Source organism: Amphibalanus amphitrite, unplaced genomic scaffold (genome assembly GCF_019059575.1).
Source record: "Amphibalanus amphitrite isolate SeventyFive unplaced genomic scaffold, NRLGWU_Aamphi_draft 001811F_arrow, whole genome shotgun sequence".
Taxonomy (NCBI): Eukaryota; Metazoa; Arthropoda; class Thecostraca; order Balanomorpha; family Balanidae; genus Amphibalanus; species Amphibalanus amphitrite.
Window position 1 is genome coordinate 33157 of NW_024883304.1, and position 24970 is coordinate 58126.

Below are 24970 nucleotides of genomic sequence, written 5' to 3' on the forward strand. Positions count from 1 at the left end.
GCATGCTAATTTAAGATTAAATTCGTTTCCCATTATGGCTACCATACTTTATATCTATGTATGCAGTATGCAATGGACAATGATCGACAATAAGTGCAATTTTAGCCCTCACCCGTTCGTAGTTTGTCAGCGTCTTACGAGTAGGGGAAGCCAGGGTGAACGCCGAACGGAGTGCTCCAGCCGTTCGCCCCTCGACGGAGCAAGAACGGAAAAAATAGGTATGCTGTCCGCGATGTGAGTAAACCAGTGATACCAAATTTCAGGGTACTAGGTCAACGGGTGAACTCAGAGGTCAGGTCAAACACTGGAAATCGAACCAGTAAAGTCACTGGAGTTTGAGATCTTTCGCTATAAATCGACCAAAACGCGTGAACTGTCGGCGAAATGGGTTACATCATTCCCAATCAACCTCATCTCGAAATCTAGCGAACCGGGTCACATAAGGTCATACAAGGTCAGCGACCTTAGATGACCTCGGATGGCCTTGACACATGGCGGGTCATGTGAAGTGTATTTATGGGCGCCGATCTCGAATCCCGTGTCAATCTTACTTTAAAAAATGATTTGCGGGCACAAATCCGCAAACATAATTAAGAATTACGAATGAAATGAGCAAGATGCTCCGAAAACTGCCCATATGAAGCGCAGCCTTGACCTCGAGGCAAATGCACGTTATCTAGACATCAACACTAAAAAAAAACGCATGTAAAATGCATAAACATGCACTAGAAGGCAAGGAAATTCACCCGGATGCGGCAAATCGCAAAATCCGCTTATTTTAGACGAACATGACCTGACCCGAGCTCCGATGACCCATTCCTCACTTTGAATCAATCCGCGCCCCCTACAGGCACCGACATCGCCCTTGCAGACAGCACCGACGATAGTCGCACAGGCACGTGGCGAGCTAGTGTAACTGTAGCCGCGCCTTCAGCCACGAACACCAGTTTGTGCCGGATCAGCCAGCCACGGAGCAGAGACGGCCGGCAACGAATCGGCAATTAACAGTGCTACATATCGACACGGTCACAAGAGGCGAGGCGTTAACCCAGCGCCCACTGCATTGGTCGCCAGTGGACCCACTCAGTCACTAAGCAATCATCGACAAAATACGTCTTTTATCGGCCAGACATTGATCTGTTCATTAATATGAAGTGTCCATCCAAATCCACGCTATCCGCCACACAGCAGCTATCGACGGTAGATACCCACTCCAGCGGCAGCTGGCCGCGACTCACTGACACCGGCTAGAGACAGCTGACCGCTGAAATCACCAACACTTCGGCAGGGTATGAGCGGGTCTCAGTCAGATCCCAGGCATGTAACCCGTCCCCACCTTAGCTCATCTGGCAGAGATGATGAAGAGGTGGTAAAGCTGTGTCATGTCGTCCGGCTGGATGTCGCTCACCAGGGCCTCCTGACAGGTGCTACAGCTGACAGAGTCGAGCGCCTTCTTCACCACGAACCCTGCGATGTAGGTGACGATGTTGCCCACCAGACGACAGCCCAGGCTGGAAGTCGTGCTCCGTGATGATGTGGAGTGCCGTGGCACCGTTGTCTGAGGTGGTGGAGGCCGAGGTAGTAAGGCTGGCTCCCCGTCCGCTGGTCGTGTGACCGACTGCCAGGATGCTGGTCGGGTCGAGGGCTGCCACTTTCCCTGTGCTGCCGGGCCGGACGCCGCAGCGGTGGAGCAGGTGCCGGAATATCCCGCAGAACTGTGCGGCACTGGGGTTGTTCCAGCCACCTGGAAGGTTCGATTAGTATCAATAAAATATGGCTAATAGTGTTTAGTGTTAACATACGCCAGGCACAATTGTGTTGTATTTGTTGTTAACACATTGTTGACACACACGCACACGCACACACACACACACACACACACACACACATGTTGGCAATGGTAAAGCAGTCTCCGGGCATTTGGTAATAATTTTTTGCACTTATTCTGGTTTTAGTGACTGATGGGCCTTTACCCACGCATGACTGGAGGGTGGGGCTCTACAGAGCCCCTCTCCCGTTTTCTGCAATAAAATATTTACATTTATATATTGAAAAAATTAAAATATATATTTGTTGCAATATTTCTAAACCACTAGACGTGTCAATACGAAACTTGCAGTACCTTCGGCTGCATCAATCTGAAACATTTTATAGAAATAAAAATTGTGTAGCTACCATAGGTCGGCCGTAAATGACGTCAGAGTGATCAGTGAAGTCATATTCTGCCAATTTTGATGCAAGAAATTGAACTACAGCAATCGCTCTCGGTGACAGATAACCTGTAACAATATAAAAAATCAAGAGTCTGTAGCTTTTACTTGCCAATGCAGGGTGATCTCTTGACTCTTGAGCCTCATCCCTGGTTTGTCAGCAATCAAATCCTGCACATCTATTTGGCATCTTGATTCTTGAGAGACTGAGAGGCAAATTTCAATTTCAAAAGATACTAGTCTTTAAAGCTGAAACATATTAACAGTTAGTCAGATCAAAACAAGGCCTGTAGCATACAAGTGTAGGATACTGGATTTGCACAAAGTACACACTACAAAATACACATAGCAAACAGTGAGATTACAGTCATGGAAAAGCATCAGGTTTTTAAAATAATAGTTTACACAGACTTAAATACAAGAATTTAAATGAGCTTCAAATAAAATGAGAAGTGGAGTGAAGTACCTAACAAATAAGGGTATCCATAAATCTGGTGCCACCGTCGGCACATAAGGTTGGTAGGTTGTAGGTGGGTAGGTTGTAGGTATGGAGGTTATGTAGGTTGAGGTTTGTAGGTTGTAGGTTAGTTAGGTTAGTAGGTAAGGTTAGGTCAAGTAAGATTATGATTTTTATCTTCCTTGGACTTCATATTTACTTGTTAGCACTTAGCATTGATGGTAACGCCAGATTTACTAATACCCTATTTACTGATACTGATAACAGGTGAGCCAAAAGAGCATGAAGTGTAGTTTAAAGGGACCCTCCCACCTTAACATTAGATTTGAGTTGAGATAGCCAAAATGGGGTCCCTGGCTCACAATTACCGGTTTCGGCACTCACAACATCGAGAAATGCCTTAAATCGGAAATATTGAATTTCAAAATTGCAGCATTTTGATTCAGAGGGGCTAATGCTTAGGTATACCCCTCTGAATGTGTGACGTCAGCGCAGATATCTAACGATTTTTAAATGTTTGACTAAAACGTTTTGTAGCACGCGGTGGTATATGCTATTTGCGCGCAACATCTGCCGCAAACGCCGCACTTCTAAAATAAAGTCGCTAGAAACAGCGGAGATCCCAAAAAAGTAAACAAAAGTAAAAGTCTAATATCTTGAAAACCGGTGAATATTTTTCGGTGAAATTTGGTAGATATTCGTTTTCGCTCTTTCTGAACCGAGCGACATCACTTTCATGCCAATTCATAAACTTTTTTGAAGGTGGGAGGGTCCCTTTAAGCTTTACAATGTGAAAACTAATTAGGTAATGACAATCTGAGTTTAGGTGCTCCAACTAACGCACATTTTTACGTCACCCCTGTGCTGTTCATTATTGGGATCAAATGTGCGACACGGTTCACTGGTGCAGATATCACAACGTCTGGCATTTTCACTATCTATCAGCTCTGGTTGAGGGTGAGCGTGGTATGCCACTGCACTCTGAACCCAGAGCGGATAAGAGCCCCCGAGGCATCTGGCATAGTGCATGGATTTTTCGTTTGGCACTGAACTACTATTTAATACTAACTGATGACATTAAGTAAAGTACTTATTTAAAACCTATAATCATAAAACCTTCTTACTTCATAAATATTGTCCATTGAAGGCAACAGTAGAAAGTGAGCAGGCAAAGCAAGTGTAGGTAATGAGTCTGCTTTCCGCTGCCAATGTTCTGGTACCTATCTAGGTAAGCTTTCTTTGTGAAAAATCATATGACTGATGCTCTATCCATGCAAGAATAATTAATGGATTGTGGTGTGCACAAAAAAAAACATGGGAACTGAATTAAACCTAAAACAGGCATGCCAAGTAAATCTACCTTTGGTGCCGCCTATTCTTCATCAGCGCAACAGTGCAACATGTCTAAGGCTAACGTAGCCAAATTACAATAGATAAGCATATTTCAGCACTTGTTCCACAATCTACACATTCCAAAGAATGCCGTGAGCAAAAAAGATTAGCACTTTTCGGTCGAAAAATACCACAAAATCAGTCTCAAATACCACCCTCCTCCCGTAGTGTTTACACAGCGCCGCAGATTCCCGCCCTCACAAACATGGCGGCCAGTCGCACGCACTAAAACACTGCCAATTACCGGGGTTACATGAGCAAGTAAATGCGTATCAGGAACGGATTTTCCTATTCGCTCACCATTGTAGTCCGTTTGTAATGCGTATTAACTCTGCTCATGTAACCCCGAGCAATGTCCCATCTAGTCTTTTATATCTATGAAAAGCCCCGAGGCGGTAGGCGGCAAACTTGGCTTGCTTGGTTCGCTCGCGGCGCTCTCTCGCTCCATCGCTCTTTGATCTCTCGGAGTTCTATAGCCTTGGATCGCTCGGGTGGCTCTTGCTTGGATCTCTCTCTCTCTCTCTCTGGCCGAGCGTGTGACAGGTTCGGCGCCTGTTCTGCTGTTCATACTTTATTGTTTGTTGTTCATACTTTATTGTTCATACTTTATTTTGGCTGCAATGGCAACAATGCTATTTTACCCGGTGTTTCACATACCTTACCTTACCTTACCTTATCGGTTATCGGGTAATAAGGCCACTAGGCCTGGAGGTCCCGCTCCCATCGAGCGTGTGTGACAGGTAAAGGCGAGGCTCTTAATGGTAGGGATTCGGGATGTCGTACATCTTGTTCGCCCAGTGTCGGTCCAGTCGTGCCTTGAACTGAACAACCGATGTGGCAGACACTACTGTGGACGGCAGGGCGTTCCAGTCGTTGACCACTCTTGTGCTGAGGGCGTTTCTTCGTGTCAGGGTGTTCGCTCTGGGCTTGAGCAGTTTCCACTGGTGGCCTCTTGTTTGGTTGGAGGTGCTCTTGTGCAGGAACCGTTCGGGTTCCACTGCCATCTCGCCGTGCAGCAGCTGAAAGACGGTGATCATATCGCCTCTGCGTCGTCGGTAGTACAGCGAGGGGAGGCGAAGATGACGTAGTCGGTCCGGGTACGGGAGATGCCGGATGCTCAGAACCATCCGGGTTGCCCTGCGCTGCACCCGCTCCAGTTTTGCCTGGTCAACTCTGCCAAAGGGTCCCCAGATCAGGTTCCCATACTCCAGAAAAGGTCGGACCATGGACTTGTAGAGCAGAGGGAGAGTGACCTCATTGATGGTAGCGAAGGAGCGCTTCACGACAGCCAGCATCTGGGAGGCTTTCGCGATGGCAGCCGCTGTTTGCTGGTGAAACTTCAGGTCTTCGTCGATGATGATGCCCAGGTCCTTTTCCTCCGTAACTCCCTCGATGGCAGAGTCGTTCAGTCGGTAGGTTCTCCCAGGGTTGAGTCTGCCAATGTGCATCACTTTGCATTTTGAAGCATTGAAGGGCAGCAGCCACTTGCTCGACCAGCGGACGAGGGCGTCGATGTCGGCTTGGAACTCGGCGGAGTTTCCAGTCACGTGGCGGTACAATTTGGTATCGTCGGCGAAGAGCTTGATGCAGCCGGAGACCTGACCAGGCATGTCATTCACAAATATATTAAACAAGATCGGCCCGAGCACAGATCCCTGGGGGATTCCGCTGGTCACCGGAGTCCAGTCGGACTTCGCACCTCCGACGACCACCCTCTGTCGGCGATCGAGCAGGAAGGCGGCGATCCAAACCAGCAGTTTTCCCCTGATGCCATAGCCATGTAGTTTCGTGATGAGACGTTGGTGCGGGACAGAATCAAAGGCCTTGGAGAAGTCCAGGTATGCGACATCGATCGGTTCCCCGGCCTCCACAGCAGCGCTCCAGTCCTCCATCACCTCAAGCAGCTGGGTCGAGCAGGATCTCTTCGGGAGAAACCCATGTTGTGCCTTGTGGAGGAGCCCTGCATCAGAAAAGTGCTGAAGGAGGCGGTCGCGAATGATGGATTCCATAACTTTCGATGGGACCGAGGTGAGACTGACTGGCCGGTAGCTCTCTGGTCTCTGGCGGTTCCCCTTCTTGTAGATGGGAGTAATCTCACCTGTCTTCCAGTCTGGTGGCAGTATACCAGAGTCAAGAGACTTCCTGAACAGGACACTGAGTGGAAGGCAAACCATCGAGGCAGCTTCGCGAAGTACCCTGGGGTGCACGGCGTCTGGGCCCGGGGCACTGTTAGGCCTTAGAGCGAGCAGTTTTGCCTTTACCTCCTCAGCAGACACTTCAATGTCTTGCAGCATGGGTCCCTGGAAACCTAAGTCAAAGTGAGGGCAGGAATGGTCAACTGGCGTAAATATGCTGCTGAAGTACCTGCTCAGCAGATCCGATTTTTCTTGGTTGTCGGATGTCAGGGTCCCGTTTACGTCCCGGAGTTCCTCGATTCTGCTTCTGGTTTTCAGCCTTGAGTTCGAGTATCTCCAGAACGCTTTTGGGTTTTGCTTCAGCTGTTCAACTAACTTGGTTTCGTATTCTTTTCTGAGATACCTTGTGAACTTTCTGAGCCTGTTTCTGCATCTCGTAAACCTGGCGTAATCCAGGGCGTCGCCGGATTGACGGTATTTGCTCCACAGCTCCCTCTTTTGCTTTCGTAGCTGCATAGCTGTCCTGTTCAAGTACATGTTCTTTTTCTGTCCGTTCTTCCTCCGTTTCGAGCATCGAGCAACAGCAGCTGATAATTGTTCTTTAAAGGTGGCGTAGGATTCTTCCATGTTCATGTTTGCCAGCTGCGACCAGTTGCACTCCTCCAATTCCTTGGGGAGGCTTCCATAGTCGATGACTACATGGTGAGATGCTTGGTTTAAGTTCCTTGGAGAGTAGCATACCAGAGTAAATCTGAGAATGACGTGGTCACTGCTGCTCAGGCCGGGGAGGTATTCCAGGTTGGAGACCATGCCTTCCTCGTTAGTGAAGACCAAGTCGAGGGTGTTTGGGGTCTCGCCTGGTCGGTATCTTGTTGGGCTTAGTACATGTTGGAACAGGAAACATTCATGAACAGTGTTGATAAATGAGTGAGAACCATGAGAGAGAGGGGCGGATGATGTTCCACTGTCCCAGTTTATCTGCGGCAGGTTCAGGTCACCAACAATCAGGAGATGTGTGAATGGCATGGACCTTGATGATGTGCAAATTAACTGTTCAGCTTCTCTGATGCTCTCCTCAGTGTTTCCTGATGGACTCCTGTAAAGGCATCCGATGAGTAAGCAGTCACTGCCAGCAAGTGCCATCTTGATCCACACATGTTCAACGGAGGACTGGTACTGAATTGTGACTTCGGACACCTTGAGGGTCTCAGCTGTGTACACACAGATCCCTCTCATACCACTGGTACCAAGGTTGGGGGAGCATGGGTCAAAGTTGGTGTAAAGTACATAGCCAGCCAGGCTCAGCAGTGCAGGCGACAGTGGAAGCCGCTGAGCTTTTGGAATCACTTCTGTAATGAGGATGATGTCTGGCTCATCTTGGCAGATAAGCATGGCCATGTCATCTCGTTTGCTTACAAATTGGTCTGCGTTGGTATACAATACCTTAAGCCCTTGCGTTACTCCTCCAGCCGCCTCCCCATTTAGTCATTGAGCTGGTTGTTTGCTGTGATACTGTGTTTTCTTGTTTGTCCCTGAGCCAGCAGCGGCTGACTCTGCTGGGTGAGCATCATTCGAAACATTTGTGGCAGATGTCTCTGTGAAAGCAGCAGCAGGCCTCACTGGTCGGGCATGGCTAGAAACATTTGTAGCTGCTGTTACAGGTGTGATGTTTCCTGGCTGTTCCCGACTGGGCGTGCTCTCACTGATATGGTTGTCTGGGGCAGTTGCACAGTCATTGTTGGCCTGCTCCTTGGGTACCACCTTTTCTTGGCCCAGGCTGTGTGAGACAATTCGACCACCTCTTATGAAAAGGTTGGTCTCCCCTGCCATCTTCCTTGCTGCCAGTTCCTCTCTCAGCTTTCTTCCTGCCTCCCGCTCATCCCGGGTCAGGTCTGGGGTCAGATAGATGTTGCTGTACTGTTCTGAGTGGCGCAGTTGGGGTGCTCCTTGAAGTACATCACGCCTAGCAGAGGGGTTAGCCAGGGTCACGATCAGGAGTCTGGGCCTGTCTTGGAGTTTCTTTCCCACTCTGAAGGATCGTGTTACAGCAACATTCACTTTCATGACGTCTTTGACCAGGGAGACAAACAGCGCAGAGTCTTTCTCTGAACGTTCAGCAAGGGTGTCACCAGCTGACTCAGTGAAGTTGTGCACGACAATGTTTGCCCTTCTCCTTTCTTTGTCCAGGTGGTCATCGAGGACTTTTGACAAGTCCCGATTAATGTAGTTCCTGTAAAATTGCTCTTCAAATTCATTCAATTAGCAAATGGCGTTGGTACCTCAACCTATTGACTGGCCTATTATCATTATTGTTCTTGTGTATCTTCTTGTGTTACGCTGTGTAGCTTTGGCTATTTTCTGCTAAAAACTCTAAGGTTTTCCTTCTCAAGAAGGAAAATAACATCTATAACATCTAAATATATCAGCTAGATCACCTTTTTGCCTCTGAGACTCCCCCATGCTACTAATACTGGTCAATGGTCATGATCTGGTCATCATCAAGATTGCTAATTATATGACGTTAAATGTGTAATGTGAAAAGTACATAGATGCTAGAAAACCGGCTCCCACACCCCTGCGCAAACAAGCATTCTATACCCTGGCTTAGTGCTTAGTATCCCACGCTCCCTCTCGTCTGCATATGCTCGAGTCATTGAAGACCCAAGATGAAGACTTGATACAAGACAATGAAATGGACGCAAGAATAGACCTAGTCTAATGACAGTCCATTAATCTAAACTTAAACTTAAACTTAAACTTAAATTACATTATCAGTTTTGGATACCAATCCTGTGGGCTGGGACTGAGTTGATGCCCTGAGTGGCCGTGCCCGGCACCCCATGGATCTCAATCTCCCAGTGTCAGTGCTGTGATTTTTTTTTTGTGCATCCTGTGTCCTCAAATGGTTAGTGTCCAGACTCCAGTCTGAAAAAAATTCCACACATTCTTTCTTCCAGATGCCTTGGGGTCTCATACCCTGTAAGTGCAGATGTTTTTTGGGCAAAATTTATTCAATTTTGGCACAATTTGCTTGAAAATTAAAGTTTATTTTTACCAAATTTTAACCATTATACCATATCATTAGAGCACATAGGTACATATGCTGATCTATACCATAAATGCTAAGAAGTTTGATAACAACTAAGAAGGAGGCTGGCTGGCTAGTGGCTAAAAAGCATTGAACAAAAATGGTTTCCATTGCAAGTTCTTCCAAATTACAAATAGAAGGAGAATCACTGTCAATAGGTGCATTGATATGGCACACAAATATGATGCATTTGGGTACTTCACCAGGCATCACCCATTTAGCACATCCTCTTTACGTTCACCTCTGCTAGGTACCTGCTGCCGAGCTGAGTGCCAGGCCCGTGGCGCAGCCATTCAGCTGTGCAGTGTGCTAGCTGCCCAGCTCCCTTGTAAGCATGCACTGCCCATATCTGCCAGGGGTCCGGGGTTAACTTGGCGTTGGCTTTCTTTCCCTCGGCCTCCTGCAGCAGTCTTTTGTTGTGCGTTACTGAGGCCTTCAATCACAGGACATGTCATCATCTGGAATATCACTCAACTTGACATCAACACTGGATAACAATAATCCAAAGCACTGAACTCCTATCATTACACTGTACTGCATGCGAAATTGTGTTTCTCTTCAGCTCCCTCAGCCAACAAACTTCCTCAAAAATGTTATTGCAACATATACCGAACCATGACAATACACACCATTTGCCGAAAGTCCTTAGTTTGTCGCTAAGTTACGTCAGCCGCCGCCCCAAAATTTTGCTGCAATCCTCTTGTTACGTCAAACATGTCGACGGTAATCCATTTTTGGTACAATGCATACTTATACAATGCCTGACACATTTCAATGCAGCATTCAAATTCAAACCATCGGGCAAGTCCATACTGCAAGGTCATGCTCTGCTCTCCCCTCCCCATGACTTCCCCTGGCCACCACCCTCCCCTCTGCCCATTGCTGACCCCTCCCTCATTTCCCAGGTAGCTGCGCGCACCACCAGGGAAGCACACGCAGAACACAATGGCCACAGCCGGAGACCGTCTGGACCTGGTGGTGTTTGGCGCCACCGGCTTCACCGGGCAGTTTGTCGTGGAGGAGATTGCCCGCATCGAGACAGAGAATGCCGGCCTGTCCTGGGGCATCGCCGGCCGGTCGCGCGCCAAACTGGAGAAGATCCGTCAGCAGGCGGCCAAAGAGACGGGTGAGTCAATAAATGGCTGATTAGTGGAAGTTTTGTGATTGAGTAACTGATATAATGAAGTGGGAAGTCATTGGTCAGTGGTCATGCATACCTGCATGCTGTCATTTACAATGCCTACCTATTTCTTGTTAATCTGACCTTTTGGTCTGGATTATCTACATCTTAGATTTGTTTGTATTTTCAATTTAAGAGCATGCTATTTTGATGGGTGTATCTCTTTGACATTCCCTGATTTGATGTGAAACTTTAAGGATAGGGATGTCGAATGGTCCATTCTCTGATGTTCCATTCCCTGATGTTTCATTCCTTAAATGCTCAATTCCCTCCTCTGAGCAGGCCGCAGCCTGGAGCACGTCGAGATCCTGGTAGCCGACGTTAGCGACCAGGACAGCCTGGACCGCATGGCCAGCCGCTCCAAGGTGGTAATCAACTGCGTCGGGCCGGTGAGTACCCTCTGTGACGTCAGCGTGGGTGTCGTGACGTCATCGGGGTGGATCCGCAGCTGATGGAGAGGAGCGATCGTGACGCAGATGAGAAGTGCTTACAGATGATGGGCATGGCTAAACCAAACGAATGTTTGATATAACCATTGACCTTATTTAGTTAATACGGCTTATGGAGCTTTCCTTGCTGACATTTAGCGGAAGATTTGCAGATGAATAAGATCGGATAAGAAGTTTTGAGAATGAAACGTACGTCATTAGATATTTAGTTTGATTGTTATGAGCCTATAACGAGCTGCAAAGGTCACTTGTACACTGCTATCGTTTCCGAACTGCATTCATTTGTTGTCTATCCATCTTCTTTGAGAAGCATCAACAGAACACAAGCTGTGTCCTTTTTCATAAAGATTCTACAATCCGATGGTAGTTTGTACATTTGTAGTTTTCAAAGAACAATTTTACAAGCTACTACTTTTCATAAAGCCTGGACATGCGGCAACCATAGCATTGTACTTTCGATCCCGGAGCGTAGTTTTGCGGGGCTTCGTCTCCATGACAACGGAGTAAACAAAAACTTCTGCAACAGTTTTCGATGTTGTGTTGCAAATTGCGTATGATGTGCTGATAGTTTTTGCAATTTTTAAAAGAAATAATTATTGATAGATAACTTGAGTTGCTTTTAGAGATCAGCCATTGCTTTGCACATGCGTAGCTAGAACTTTTATGCTGAAAATATTAACATTTTCAACATTGCAATCATTTCAAGATATGCCTGTCTCGAGATTTGGTATCTGAGTAAGTCCAACAAGTCATTAGTTTCTTGAAAGACTGTTTCGTGAATTGTTTAGACAATAATGAAAAAATGGCTGAAAAAGGTCTAGGTATGACCTCAGTAAGCCCATCCGAGAAATAGAGTGGCAATTATGGATATTGTTGACCGTCATATTACCTAGCGACGGGCTATGTCAACTAAATTGCTTTGAGCCTTGAATTACCCGTTTTGATAAGTAATGCAGCCTAGTGAAACATGAAGAAACATGAAAGCCAGCGAATAAAATGCCAAAATCAAAATGCAAGAGCATTGTGACGAAGAGAGAAGCAAATAGATGGAGCCGGAGGCTGGAGCCACCCAGGAGACGGGATGAAAATTGATACAAATACAAGCCTTTCCTACTGCGTGAAAGGAAATGGGCTACATCTTGAAGAGAAGGTGCATGGTCATTCCATGTGTTGGTTGAAGAAACTGAGCCGGAAACGAATAGGACATGAGCGTAGGCTGCTCTTTTTTTAAGAGAATTTCATCCGCAAAAAACTGCCTATGTTACTGTCAGATTATGAGGCATGTTAAAAAATGTTACATGAGTCGATCGATGGTAGGTATAGTACCTAGTTATTATGTATTCAGATATTGATATCAATAATAGCTAGGTATATATTTATCCTTCACTTTTAGATGTTATTCATTAACTTATTATGACTGCCTACTGATAAAAGGTTCGTATGAATAAGGAAAATAAATTGTTGATGAAATGCCGTATTTTTATCGAATTAAAAACTTAGAATGGGCCCGAACGATGCTACGAATTTCAGCGCTTTAGTTCCATACATTCAAAAAAAAAAAAAAAAAACGCCATTGGCGTGGGTCAGCCGGATCGAGGGGGGGGGGGGGTCGGGTCGAGCCGTTCAATGCCGGCATTTATTCGGAAAGGTGGCACACATGAAGTTATATATAAACATGAAAATGATGAAAATAACCAGTTAATTGCCTTTTGGGCGAAGAACGAGCGAGCGAGCGAGCGAGTTAGCCCTGCATGTGCAGGACGCCAGGGTACCTCCAGCTGGCTCGTGCAATGTGCAATGTGCAATGTGCACCCTACCAACCATTTATTAGCTGAGCACCAAAGTCGGATGCAAGCGGCCCAGCGATTCCCAAGATCTGGATGTGTCACCCTACACGTGCGCAAGTGCAGACGGGGCCCAAACCAAGGCCATATATAGGGCCCAAACTGACTTTGCATGGTATACTCTATCTAACCGGTCCCCAACCGTGTACCAAATTTGAGTGCAATCGGCCCAGCGGTTCTCTAGATCTGGAGGCACCCCCTGCACGTGCAGTAGCACCCTAACCGCAACACGCATGGGAATGCATTGCTAGGTGGGCGCCCACATGTATGCCAAGTTTCAGCGAAATCGCTCCAGTAATTAGTAATTACCTAGTTATTGAAATGGGAACAAATTTGGCACCTCTTCTTTTTGCATTTTGCACATGCAGTGGGGGCCACTCACATAGATCAAGAGCATCCGACCTTTGGTAGAAGAGATGCAGCTATCCTACAACAATTACCGCAAGACAATCGCCCTAGCGGCGGCTGAAATATGAGCCTCTCAAAATCACTACTTTTGCAAAACAGCTTGAAAATGAGCACCCTTGACTTTTCACGTGGCACGCAGTAGCGGCGGAACACCTTCAATTGAGGGGGGAGGGCCGAGGCACTGCCGACTTTTGGTCCCATTCTTTCCATGCACCCTAACCATTTAGGTTAGGCCTAATGTTAAAATGGCAAAATCAAAGAGGGGTACAGTGCCCCAGTGCCCCCCCCCCCCCGTTCCACCGCCTATGGTGGCACGTGCCATGAGGGTCTCTGAAATGCATCAGGAGTAGTCAATTACGGGGTAGAAGGAATAGAACTATCCAATTAAAAAGACCGCAGGCCAATCGGTCCAGCGGTTGCTGAGATATTAGCCTCTCAAAAGTGTTACTGGCCGGGCCGGACCGGGCCGCTCAATACTGATATTTTCCCGTTATATTGAAAACACCTCGCTTCGCTCGCTGCGCTCTCTCGCTCGTATTAATGCATATTGTGTATCTAAGCATGGTTATTATTGAATTAAAGTATATTAGCAACGTTAAGCTGATTCCTATACTTCATCTCCGAAATTCTACACACGGTTAGGGCGTTGTAGATTTCGATTGTATTTTCCGTCAAGGAAATCCCAAAATCAGAGGAACCGTTCTTTTTATGAAACAGATTGCTAGTTTTTTTGGCTGATAATTGCCGAATGTGAGTTGTACGTTTGTGGAATTGTAGTTTGTACTTTCGGATTGTACTTTTTCCTTTATGAAACAGATTTGTACAATCGAAAGTACAAACCTACAAACTACAACTACAATTCTACAATTCCAGGCTTTATGAAAAAGGACACTGTTCTCATTTAGGTAGGTACTACGTGTCGTCCTAAAATCTAGTTTCACTACACACGTGCGTTTAAATCATGCCTCGTCGTACCCGGCATTGAGCGATGCTCGATACTCGGCTGTTCCGCTCAGCCCTATCTCCCCTGATATGGTGGTGAGGGCCTGGCCAACGGTCTGGAGGGGCGACCGATGATAGTGAATGCGATTAGGACTTCTGTCTGCCTAGATAAGCGCCGGGCGTGCTGTTTGCACTCTATGCTTTTTTACAATAATCATTTATCGATTCATTGAGCTTCATTGTTGCAGCTTCGGGCTGTACCTTCACTGCACGGGCACCTACTAATTTGAAAACACATACATTTTCTAAGATTGCATGTTATGGGAAATTATAAGGTTGATTAAAGATCTGAGTGAATCTCAACCATCGTGAAAATTATTATGGATGAATTTAATCGCTGTAATTTTTGGACTGTGCTATTTGATAATGCTGCGGCATGTCCACTACTTGTCCTCTGTTTCTGCTTCTTCACCGTATGAAAATTGGACAGGCATACCCGACTCCCCCACAGAGACTCGGGCTGACCCTCTTCTTCCTCCTCCATGGTGTTGCAGTACCGCTTCTACGGCGAGCAGGTGGTGAAGGCCTGTGTCAACAACGGCGCTAGCACAGTGGATATCAGCGGGGAGCCCCAGGTAAGCGCTACACGTCAGCGGGGAGCCCCAGGTAAGAACTAGTGAGAGCTGTTGCTATATGTTAGTTGAGAGCTGCAGTTGAGAACTGGTGAGAGTTGTATGTAAGCGTATATAAGCGGAGAGTCACAGGTAGGGGCTGTCCAGAGATGTTCATCACCGGGAATAGCATAGAGAGACGGGACCTGCGCGGAGAATAACGGGTGAAAGCTGCACATCACTAGAGATTAGCTGCCGGTAGCTTGATATCAGCGGGAAATAAGAGGTTCTGATAGCTAATCACTAATCAGACTATGTCGCTCCATTCACCGTGTGCTCTTGCTGGACGAAGTTTTTTTTAGCTCGAGCTTCTTACGACAGTGGTATTTGGCGTGGGTTCAACAAGTCCTATGCCACTTTTTATGACCGGCTCTAGCGGCTAAGCCTTGTCGTAGGTGGGTGGTTATGTTGAACCATATGCAATAGGCGTCTTGCTTTCTGGAACAGGGAATTTTGTCGTTTTTGGAAGTACGACTATCTTTATTTCTCAGGTTGATAGGCAGCGAACACATATACTGCGTTATAAGCCATCACAATATTCTCATGGAACCAGTGACTTTACTTTTGTCCGTAGTGACATTTATGTTCGATTGCGTTATCGTTTTATGTGTGGCCAATACCGCTGAGTATTACTAGAACTGCAAGTTTTTATCGCTCCCGGCGCTTGTTACTATCTGTGCGGTCGAGTTCTGGTCATCTCTGGATTGTTTACCGTGTGTGTGGGCTGGTCGTCGCCGGCTCACGAGGACCCCTGCCGTCTGTCTGTATCCGTTCCGGTATGATGAGCCTGCCACAGGTGTCTGCTCGGTCTCTGATGAGGCCCATTAGGACCGGTCTGATCACCTGTCCCGACTCGGCCCCTCCTGTACCGAGCCCCTGATCACTTACCGGCCGGGGAACCATTGTCGGCTCACGGGGTAAAGTGGTGTACGTGACGGATCTATCCTGTAGACGCACATGTGGATGGGAGTGGCCGTACAGTCGAGCGTAGATAATGGGTAAATAGGTGGGGTGAGTCGGCAGTTCTGAGAGGGAATGCGATGCTCCGTCCCAGCCGTCCATTTGTGTTGTTCGCGGCTGATGCATCGCTGCTGATGCGATATTCCGCCACGCTACACAAGGAAAAGCATGCATTATTGCCTGTCAAAAGTCCTCCCTGCTTATAAAGCCGTGCCAGCTGATGCAATGTGACTACTCTGTCACATCTGGAAAGATTGTGTGAAAAAGCACTGTTGGCTGCTCCTATAGCACATTGTCTATGTAAAAGTAGATGTTCGTTCGAGCCTCCTCGGAAGTTGTCGTGTCATTCATTTATCGGTATCAGCAGCTACGGGGCCGAAGTCCGCTCAGTGATCGCACTTTGCGCCCGAGTCGTCCGTAGACGCACGGACCGCTGAGTCGGCCGGCCACGAGCTGGCCCCTCGCTTTCACCTTGTTTATGCATGACCCTCCTCCCTCTCTCGGGGAGTTGAACCGGACCGAGTGGGGCCCCTGTCGGCGGCGGACACGGGGACCCGAGTCGCACGTGTCCCGTGTCTCGACACAACGACCGGCCGCTGTAATATGAATGTCGTGTTGGCTTGCCATGGCGTTCTTTTTCGATAGGTTTATTTAGGTGGTTTGGAAATCGGGTGATTTGGAAAGGAAATTTACTTCTCACTTGGGAACTGAGCAGCGACGGGCCTTAGGGGTTTCAATTACGGTCAGTTTTAGTAGCTTTCAAATCCCTTCAGTATCCCTTGCAATGACGTAGAAAAGCCTGAATTACAGGTTTAGAGACATAAAATGTATAAACTTAAGACGGTTATTTCTAACTATTATTCATCTTTTGGCTCCGCGTCAACCGTAGTTGATAATGAATATTTATTGGCATACGCTATCCCATATCCTCATTAGTATTTAGGCAATTATTGACTTGCAATGAAATAACTGACCGATATGCAACCCCTTCCCCACCCGCCCAAGTCTCCCCACAGCTCTAACCCCCACCCCTCCCGTGCCGCCAGTTCCTGGAGGGTATGCAGTTCAAGTACCACGAGGCGGCAGAGAAGGCTGGTGTCTATGTGGTCGGCGCGTGCGGCTTCGACTCGATTCCGGCCGACATGGGCACCTGTTTCGTCCACGAAAAGTTTGACGGTGACCTGAATGGTATCGAGAGCTACTTCAAGGTCCAGACGGGACCCAAGGTAGGCGCTGCATTGTGGTAATAGTCGCATATTGAGTGTCTTTTTAGAACTGTGATAAGCTCGGTGATGATACGTTTACGTAAATGGAGTTGATTTGGTTGATGCTGATTTGGGGCGTTGTTTGGCGAACAGACCATAAAGCATGAGCCAATGACCTAGTAACTAGCTCGCTATAAATCCATTCTAATCATGTTACAGTAAACACTACTCGCATCAATCTTCATATAAATTTGTTCAAACTTGGTGGCTAATTAGTAGGTTTAACTAGTTTGCTCTATCAACACCGGCGTGTATCAAAACTCCATTAGGAATAGGACTAGCACAGAGACCTGAAAACACCAGCCCACTAACGTTCTGTCTCTGTCGCGCGAAGGGCTACCGCGGCATCCACTACGCCACCTACCAGTCTGCCATCCACGGCTTCGCCAACGCCCACGAGCTCGGACCGCTGAGGAAGCAGCTGTTTGGGAAGCGTCTGCCCCGCTCCAACCACAAGCTGCCCAACCGGTAAGGGTGGGGTCGACAAGCTTGGGAGTCTGGGACAAGGGGAGAGCTAGACATGGGTAACTGGCTGGGTTATGGCATAAGTGATTGAAGTGACTGATTTGACTAGGTGTTTGATCTTCAAAAGGCGGACATTTTGCTCCATTCGCTGTAAACGTTGGGCTTTAACCGAAGTCCGTGCGGTACTACAGAAGGAAGCATGGCTGCCGAAACTAGCAGCCATAAAGATGGCTACCAAAATTAGCAGTCATGTATCTGCGGATAGTTCACGGCGTCTCTCGCGATCCACTAACGATTACTGGCTCGCTGATCTCCGTTTTCTCACCCCGTCAGCGGTAACTTGCACTACAGTGACGTGATCAGCGCCTACTGCCTGCCGTTCCTCGGCTCGGACAAATCTGTCGTCCAGCGCAGTGTGTTCCACAACTACGAGACGCGCGGCTGGCGCAACATCCAGTACAGTCCCTACGTCGGCATTGGTGAGCGCCCCCCCCCCCATCCGGGGAGACAGGGGGTGGCGGAAGAGTAGAGATTTGGGGAGGGGGGGTTAAGGAAGAGGGGGGCACAGAAGCTGCTAGACCCGGGGGTTAGGGTAGAGACTAGAGCACAAAGTATGGTATGTGTTGCAGAGGTGCGATTGAATGACTTGGATATACAGGAGGATGGTGAATATGTTTTGTGGAGAAGGATGTAGATGGCGTTGTGGTGCGATCTATGCTCAACATATAGTTAATATTGCTGAGAAACATGACTGGTGTTGTAACCTTTTGTGTAAATGTCAGGCTGCTGGCCAATAAGCCAGAACAACGTTACGTGCTTTATATCAATCAAGCCGGTATTGCTTCCCGAAAAGTGGTTTGCCACGTGGTGACATTTGCTCAATTGATAAACAGTTGATCTTCTGAATCGCAAAGCTCAATGCCGCGGTCGCCTGGTGCCTCAGAGTCAGATGGCAAGTGATTTGTTTTTGCCGTTGATAATTTTTTTCCTGTAAGACACAAAATCACAATCCTTCTCTTACGCTGCAAAGCAACAACAAGCTCATCCCATGGATGCAACATGGTTTTCTCATACATTGCTGAACCTGCGCTGATCTATCTGACTCTCATCTTCGTCCAATAGCTGATGGCTGAAGTTCGCTTGTGTCCATCTAACTAACCCAAGACGTTCATTGTCGTCAAACCCTCAGAGCTTGATGATGTCCACCCTCGTTATTTTGCAATCCTCTAACCCTATGTGTGTGTCTCTGACAGGCGGTATGCTAAGGACGGTCGGTGTGACCATCCTTCTCGCCTTCTTCGGTCTCATGGCCAGCTTCAACTTCGGCCGCACTCTGCTGGAAAAGGTAGGTTACCAGGCGCTGAGACACTGCCGCTTTATCTCCCCGCTACGGAATAGTGTATAGTGTGATGCCCTGTCGTAGACGCTAGCACAACAGCGATGCTTTGGCTTTTTGCTAGTCGCAATGAGTGACAGGATCATAAATAGCTGTGACATTCTTAATTCCGATACATATGTTGATCACATATAACTTAAGGTTAAAGCTCAGGCCTCAGACCAACAAAATTTCTATTTGTTCCAATTACTATTTGCTCCCCTCTTCCACCGTCTCCAGTAACCGGACCCGTCTGACCCCTCCCGTCCCCCTCTCCCGCAGTACCCCCGCGCGATGACGCTGGGCGCCGTCAGCCACGACGGACCGACCCGGGAGCAGATGGCCGAGACGTCGTTCTCGATGACCTTCGTCGCCAGCGGCTGGAAGCAGAAGGCGCCGCGTGACGAGCAGCACTCGGAGAAGCCCGACCAGTCGCTGGTAGCCCGGGTAAGAAGGCTGCTCGGTGTAGTGGGGAGGAGTGCAGGGTTATGTTGTAACGAATCAAAGATGGGTGGTGGGTTCAACTAGTGATTATTATTATTATTATTATTTTTTTTTTTTTGTTGGGTTAGGCCCTTTCGGTCCAATGGGACCATTTCAGAGCCGGGAGGATGATAGGATATAGGGGGAGACATTGGTCTGGGTAGGCACCCTAGTGAGTCACCGGGGCTGAGCCCGTCCAGAGGACAGGCCACCCAGCCCCAAGGCACTCACTGCACCCGCTACGGGGTGCGCTCCCTCGGGAGCAGCGGTGCCGCTCCAAGGGAGCAGCCCGCATGAGATAAAGTTGCCTGTCCAGCCCGGAAGGGGGTTGCGGCGTGGAGGAGAAGGACTTCTGTATCCTGAGGATAGAAGCACGGATCGGTGTTATGAACTAGTGATTAGTCTATGTTAGCTGTAGGAGCGATCCGGTCGCTGCATTCGTGTTCTCCATTTGTTTCGGAACACAGAATGTGTCGTCATCTGTCCTTCCGATTGAAGTGCGGCTACTAGTAGTTCCTCGTTCGGCCGCCAGGTGTCTGGCCCGGAGTGTGGCTACATCGCAACCCCCATCTGCCTGGTCCAGAGCGCCATCACCATTCTGAAGGAGGCCGACAAGATGCCCGGAACGTAAGTGCCCGGCGACTGTCAGTAGTACACGATCGTGTGGATGACGAACGCTGTCTGCTACATCATTGGATAGTATTAGTCCATTCCAAGGAATGCAATGTTGCCTTCTAAGCTTTTGATTTATTTGAAGAAAGGGTATGATATCCAGTGGCAACTGGATTTCGTCCAGTCAGGTGCTTTATCTGATAATTCAGTGTAATTATAGCGGGTTAGTACCTACTCACTTCAGTCAACTTTCACGCTGGGTGCTAAACCAATGTCTTGTCTCACCTCGTGTGTCTGTCCCTTCCCTCCCACACCACTTCCCCTGCCCCTTCTGCCGACCTGGTGCGGCCCTAACCCTCCTGTCTGTCTGCAGGGGCGGTGTCTACTCCCCGGGCGCGGCCTTCCTCGACTCGACTCTGATCCAGCGCCTCACCGAGCACGACGTCAAGTTCGAGGTGCTGGGGGACAAGTAGGACGGCGCTGTGAGTGTCGGGAGTCACCCCCGCCGGGCTGGGGGACTCAGTCTGGTGGCTGCGGTCGGAGGGTATGTCTGTCTACCTGGGATACTCTACTCTACTGCCTGGCATGGCTGTTGGGTTTCAGTGCTAGCGGTGGAGATGAAATGACCGAGCTTGAAAATGATTTTGATGCGGAGATTTGAGAGTCAATTTGAATGTGATGTCGAATGCCTGATGAGGGTTTTGCGATGTTGATAGTGCGGTGTAGGGGCCAGGCGTTTATAGAAGGCTAGGTAACTGTGATAAAAACAATTGCTGATAGTCGCTTTCTTTGCATTTCTCTGACACCCTCCTCCCTATGGATTTCTCCCCTCTTTTTCGAGGAAATGAAGGACCTGGCCTAATGGCCTTTGATTTAAAAAGAAAAATCATAGTTATCAGTAATGTCTGTGATCGAATATATCCACATCTACGAGGCAAGTCTAGCTCCACTAGACAATTTCCTAAAAATGGTAGGGCATTTCACACCACTCCGTGGCCATTTCTGATGGGAGTTTGAGTGATGACCAGCCTCCATCACTCCTAGTGCCCCCCCCCCCTTCCCCCCGCTGAGGGAGTATCGCCCCACACCACAGCCGGAAGTGCCGCACCTCGAGGCCACGTGCTAGTGTGACCTCGGCCTGTGGGGGCGGTGCCGGCGGCGCCTATCGGCTGGGAGCGCCGCACCTGTCCCCGATGGCTGTGGGAACTCTGTCAGCGGATTTGGAGGGGGGAATGGCGTCTGGATTGTTAGGGGATGTGATTTGTGGTTCAAATATTGGTGCAGAATACGTTGGTTTGATTATGTCCATGGTATTTGTGCAGGATATTAATGGCCCTCACGTTTTTCGGCGCTATCCTTTGTTCAAAGCAGTGACTGAATGTAATAGATAAAAAAAGCTATGTGCATTATACTATTTGTTACACGGATCAATTATGCAATCTTGCGTTCGAGTCTTCTGCCAGGTTGCTACGATCTTGGATAAGTGCTGTTGCGTTCTTCCCTAATCCTCTACAAAATGATGAAAATGTGTCATTCAGTAAATGTTTTGACGATCGGTACAATATATCACTGTTTGTGTTACCGTAACTATTTGCCACTGGTCCCATCCGTTTTCGAACCATTGTTTTCGCTGTCCTGCTACGACAATATAAGGCTTGGCATTCCGAATTAGTCTAGCATCTGCCATATAAATGCACTCATAGGACTGATTCCGTCTTTTGTAGTGTCGATTGTTTGCTTTCTTTCTGTGTGAGACTGTAATTACTGCAGATTGATGTGACTTGTGCAATTGACCTAGACATCGGGCGTGTATGGGCGTGACTATTCACCGGTGGTGTCATGATAATCCAGGGCCAGGTGGTCGCTTTCCATAGTTGTTGTTGTTACAGCTGAGCTTTTTGGTGGTGTGTCAAATGATAAATATACACATAATTAGACACATTTTTTGTTTTGTTTTTTAAGCACAGCGAGAGAACAGAATTACCGCATCTCACTAAAACAAGATGCGAGCGATGCCATTCACAAGTTTCAAACTTCTAAGTATTGTAGTTTTCAGATTCCAGGCTCGATTTTAACTTGACCCGATGTCCTGATCATATGTAGATGGCTTGAGATCAAAACTAGTGATATCAATTACGGAAAATCGGAATACCGATACCAAACCAAATACCAACCAAAACCACGGGAAAATACCGAAACCAAACCAACTTGGGAAACTGTGGGAAATACCAACTTTTTACCGATTTGTTAGCCTCTTATACATTAGTGAGGGCTTATGATACCAACAAAATACCAAATACATTACGATTGAAATACCAAATACCAAGTTGGTATCGGTTTGGTATCGGTATACCAAAAAGTTGGTATCCGATTGACATCTCTAATCAAAACCCATAAAAAGGAATGCACTGATAAATACCCTTTTACTATTCCATCCCTACACAAGCAAAAACCAGGTGAGCCCAACTCCTTCCTTCCCCACCATACACCAAGAGACGCACCATATTCGTAGGCGGTCGCGGCCCGTGGTTATTGATCGCGAGATATTTGATAGCAGCTCGCGATTACCGTAATGCTAATGGAAGGAGGCCTGCATGCTGAAACAGTATCCTTACCTAAAAGTGAATACGTGATTTGCTCGTCGAGTAGATGGAACATCAAAGAAGATCGAGCGAGTCGTGTTACATTTTGTAGCAAATACCTACCTACCATGAGCAAACTAGCAGTACCTAGTTGGAAGCTAAATGTACCTAACGCATTACCTACGTAAGATTAGAAGCTTGGGGGTGCTTGGGGGTGGGGGGGCCGTGACCGCTCGCGACCCCAACGCCCCTGGTGACGGCTGCCGCAACTATGGTCTTTATAAAGCCCAAGCCAGTGATGTTTTGATGATTGGTTTCCACTTTCCTTACACGAAAAATCACAATGATGTCTTTAGCTCACGGTTTTATGAGATATTTTCATACTCGACATACTGGGGCGGCTACTTCGCCCTATCCCGTCACATCTTCGTCAGCTCTTTGGACTAACTGCCTGCCTCGCCGAACGCCCGTGAGGTTACTTCGATAATATTATGCAGTTTTTTTTTTAAAGAAAACAATATGTTATACCTACGAGGCATTGAAGCGTACAAATTTTAAAAATCCGAATAAGCACCGGTCACCACTTCTTTTGACAAAGCGTGCTGTAAGAGCGTAAGTCCTCACAGCACGTCGGCGAGCTTAGGTACATAGGTACGTACGCAGTTTCAGGTGGATACATATCATGACTTGTATGTAAATATGGATCGAAGCCCAAATGATATTTTAGGATCGAGTGAAAGAAGAAGTAATTATGCACATAACATCAGTAGGTATATTCAGTGTATCGAGCAGTATGCTCATCAGATAGGTGCTTTGATGACTTTGATGACAGATAGTGTTGTAGTGCACGTTTGTGTTGCACTCAAGCAGTGCCCTATGCTCACACGCTCATCTCACTTTGAGATCACTTCAGTAAGTTTGTTAGTGTGTTTGTTATGACTAAAACACCATTCGTTCGACAACCCGTCTCAAATGTTTACTTTTTGCTTTCAAACGCGTTTTTTTCCTGATCTAGCGCTTCGCCACAAAAGGCAGGCACAGTCGACTAGTCCAGCCGTCTCAGGCGAGGAGTCGACATGGCCGACATAGGCTTCCAAGTTCCAACATAGGCTGAACAATCCCTGCTCAGATCAGGTCAAGCCTAATGGCAGGGATGACGAAGCCGCGCTGATGCGTGTCTCGCAGTTGGGCGATCTGCAGTCGTCGTCTCCTCATCTGCTGGCGCCAGCGTCTGGCCATCAGCATCTGCAGACACGGGTCCAGCATCCCCGACATGACGGTGAAGAGCGCCAAGTTGCCGAGGTACCTCTGCTGCAGGCTGAGGTTGCTGGTGTTAAGCGGCACCAGCAGGGTCTTGGCGATGACCGTGACGAGGCAGAGCTGCGCCCAGCTGTACGCCGGCAGGTAGTTGCGAGGACGGCCCGTGTCCGGCGGCCCACTGCTGACCCGGAGGAGGGCCAGACTGCAGAAGAACGTCAGCAAGTGTATGGCGCTGTTGATGGTGAGAGGCATGTTGGTCAAGACCTTCAGCTCCGAGGCGCCTGTGCACCAAAAGTAGGACGCTGGTGGTGTGTTGGTAAAGAAGAGGGACGAGAACAGGCCAGCCAGGAGGAGCATAGCGACTCTGTTCTGCCAGGCGAGGAGCCGCTGCGAAAGGCGCGCGGCCACGGCCGGGCGACGGGCGACCGTCAGCTGCAGCAGACGACACAGACTGAGGAGGCTGTTCGAGGCTGTCACCAGACCGATCCCGTACACAATCAACAGACCGTGGAGGACGCAGATCGGGTGCAGCCACGTCGCCGGCAGCATCCCTCGCAGGCTGTCCACCAGCAGGCTGAAGACGTTTAGCACGGGCCAGCAGATGCCGTTGATGACAGCCCTCAGCAGCAGCAGCTCATCGAGAGCTCCAGGGCCGCGTGAGCGTCTAATGTCGCGCACTAGAAGTAGTGACAGAACCGCTGAGATCACGGTCTGAGCCACGAGGAGCAGCTGTGTGGAAACATCCAGCGGCTCACCCTGCTCACCTGGCTTGACCGAGGTCATCGAGGTCAGCCCCACCACCGGGTCCGCCATCCCGGCCGCAGAGGTGTTTCCAGTCGCAGGGCTCAGATACATGCTGGAAGCCAGCACCACCCGGCACGCCGCAGACGGTGTGTCGGTGCGGAGACGGCGCCGCTGCACAGCACTGTCGTGAGAGGCACTGGGAGCGGGAGCTGGCAGCTGGCAGGCCAGCCGACGTTCGACGAGCTCTCTTTGACGAATCACCAACCCAACGCCGACGAGCTGCTGCGTTGGATATTGGTCTTGGACGCTTGGCATTACAGCAACTAATAGCTTGAATCGACAGATGTAAAAAGTAATTATGATGGATTAAAATGTGCGCTGTAGCGGCGCGGCGGTCCAAATATAGTAAATCGATGTGGGAGATGACGTTTTTACGTCAGTCCTCTCC

General features: G+C 48.3%; 2 protein-coding genes across 7 annotated transcripts; one reads left to right on the top strand and one right to left on the bottom strand.

Annotated features, from left to right (window-relative positions):
- Window positions 1-497: 497 nt before the first annotated feature.
- LOC122375290 lies at window positions 498-4486 on the bottom strand. Of its 6 annotated transcripts, none has more exons than XR_006255374.1 (3): window positions 4028-4213; window positions 2319-2459; window positions 498-1744 (listed from the first exon to the last, which is right to left on the bottom strand). XR_006255374.1 is itself a non-coding variant. In XM_043354590.1 (3 exons), the coding sequence occupies exons 2-3, from the start codon at window positions 2355-2357 to the stop codon at window positions 1343-1345; spliced, it is 441 nt and encodes a 146-aa protein (XP_043210525.1). In that variant the 5' UTR covers window positions 2358-2459; window positions 4468-4486; the 3' UTR covers window positions 498-1342. The 6 variants fall into 6 exon arrangements, 4 of the variants coding, with proteins under 4 accessions (XP_043210525.1, XP_043210524.1, XP_043210526.1 ...); XR_006255375.1 differs by lacking the exon at window positions 4028-4213 and adding an exon at window positions 3792-4004; XM_043354590.1 differs by lacking the exon at window positions 4028-4213 and adding an exon at window positions 4468-4486.
- LOC122375289 (saccharopine dehydrogenase-like oxidoreductase) lies at window positions 4451-21877 on the top strand. The gene is made up of 11 exons (XM_043354587.1): window positions 4451-4602; window positions 10188-10408; window positions 10745-10851; window positions 14660-14740; window positions 16783-16962; window positions 17336-17469; window positions 17800-17945; window positions 18720-18811; window positions 19124-19288; window positions 19857-19951; window positions 20310-21877. The coding sequence occupies exons 2-11, from the start codon at window positions 10228-10230 to the stop codon at window positions 20407-20409; spliced, it is 1281 nt and encodes a 426-aa protein (XP_043210522.1). The 5' UTR covers window positions 4451-4602; window positions 10188-10227; the 3' UTR covers window positions 20410-21877.
- The last annotated feature ends 3093 nt before the right edge of the window (window positions 21878-24970 follow it).

Excerpts from the sequence above, each read along its gene's own strand:
- LOC122375290 (XM_043354590.1), bottom strand. The coding sequence starts at position 2,357 with ATGAGGCTCAAGAGTCAAGAGATCACCCTGCATTGGCAA. Across the intron at positions 1,745-2,318 it reads AGATCACCCTGCATTGGCAA|GTGGCTGGAACAACCCCAGT; the intron begins GTAAAAGCTACA and ends CGAACCTTCCAG.
- LOC122375289 (XM_043354587.1), top strand. The coding sequence starts at position 10,228 with ATGGCCACAGCCGGAGACCGTCTGGACCTGGTGGTGTTTGGCGCCACC. Across the intron at positions 16,963-17,335 it reads AGGTCCAGACGGGACCCAAG|GGCTACCGCGGCATCCACTA; the intron begins GTAGGCGCTGCA and ends TGTCGCGCGAAG. Across the intron at positions 17,946-18,719 it reads CAGTCCCTACGTCGGCATTG|GCGGTATGCTAAGGACGGTC; the intron begins GTGAGCGCCCCC and ends TGTCTCTGACAG.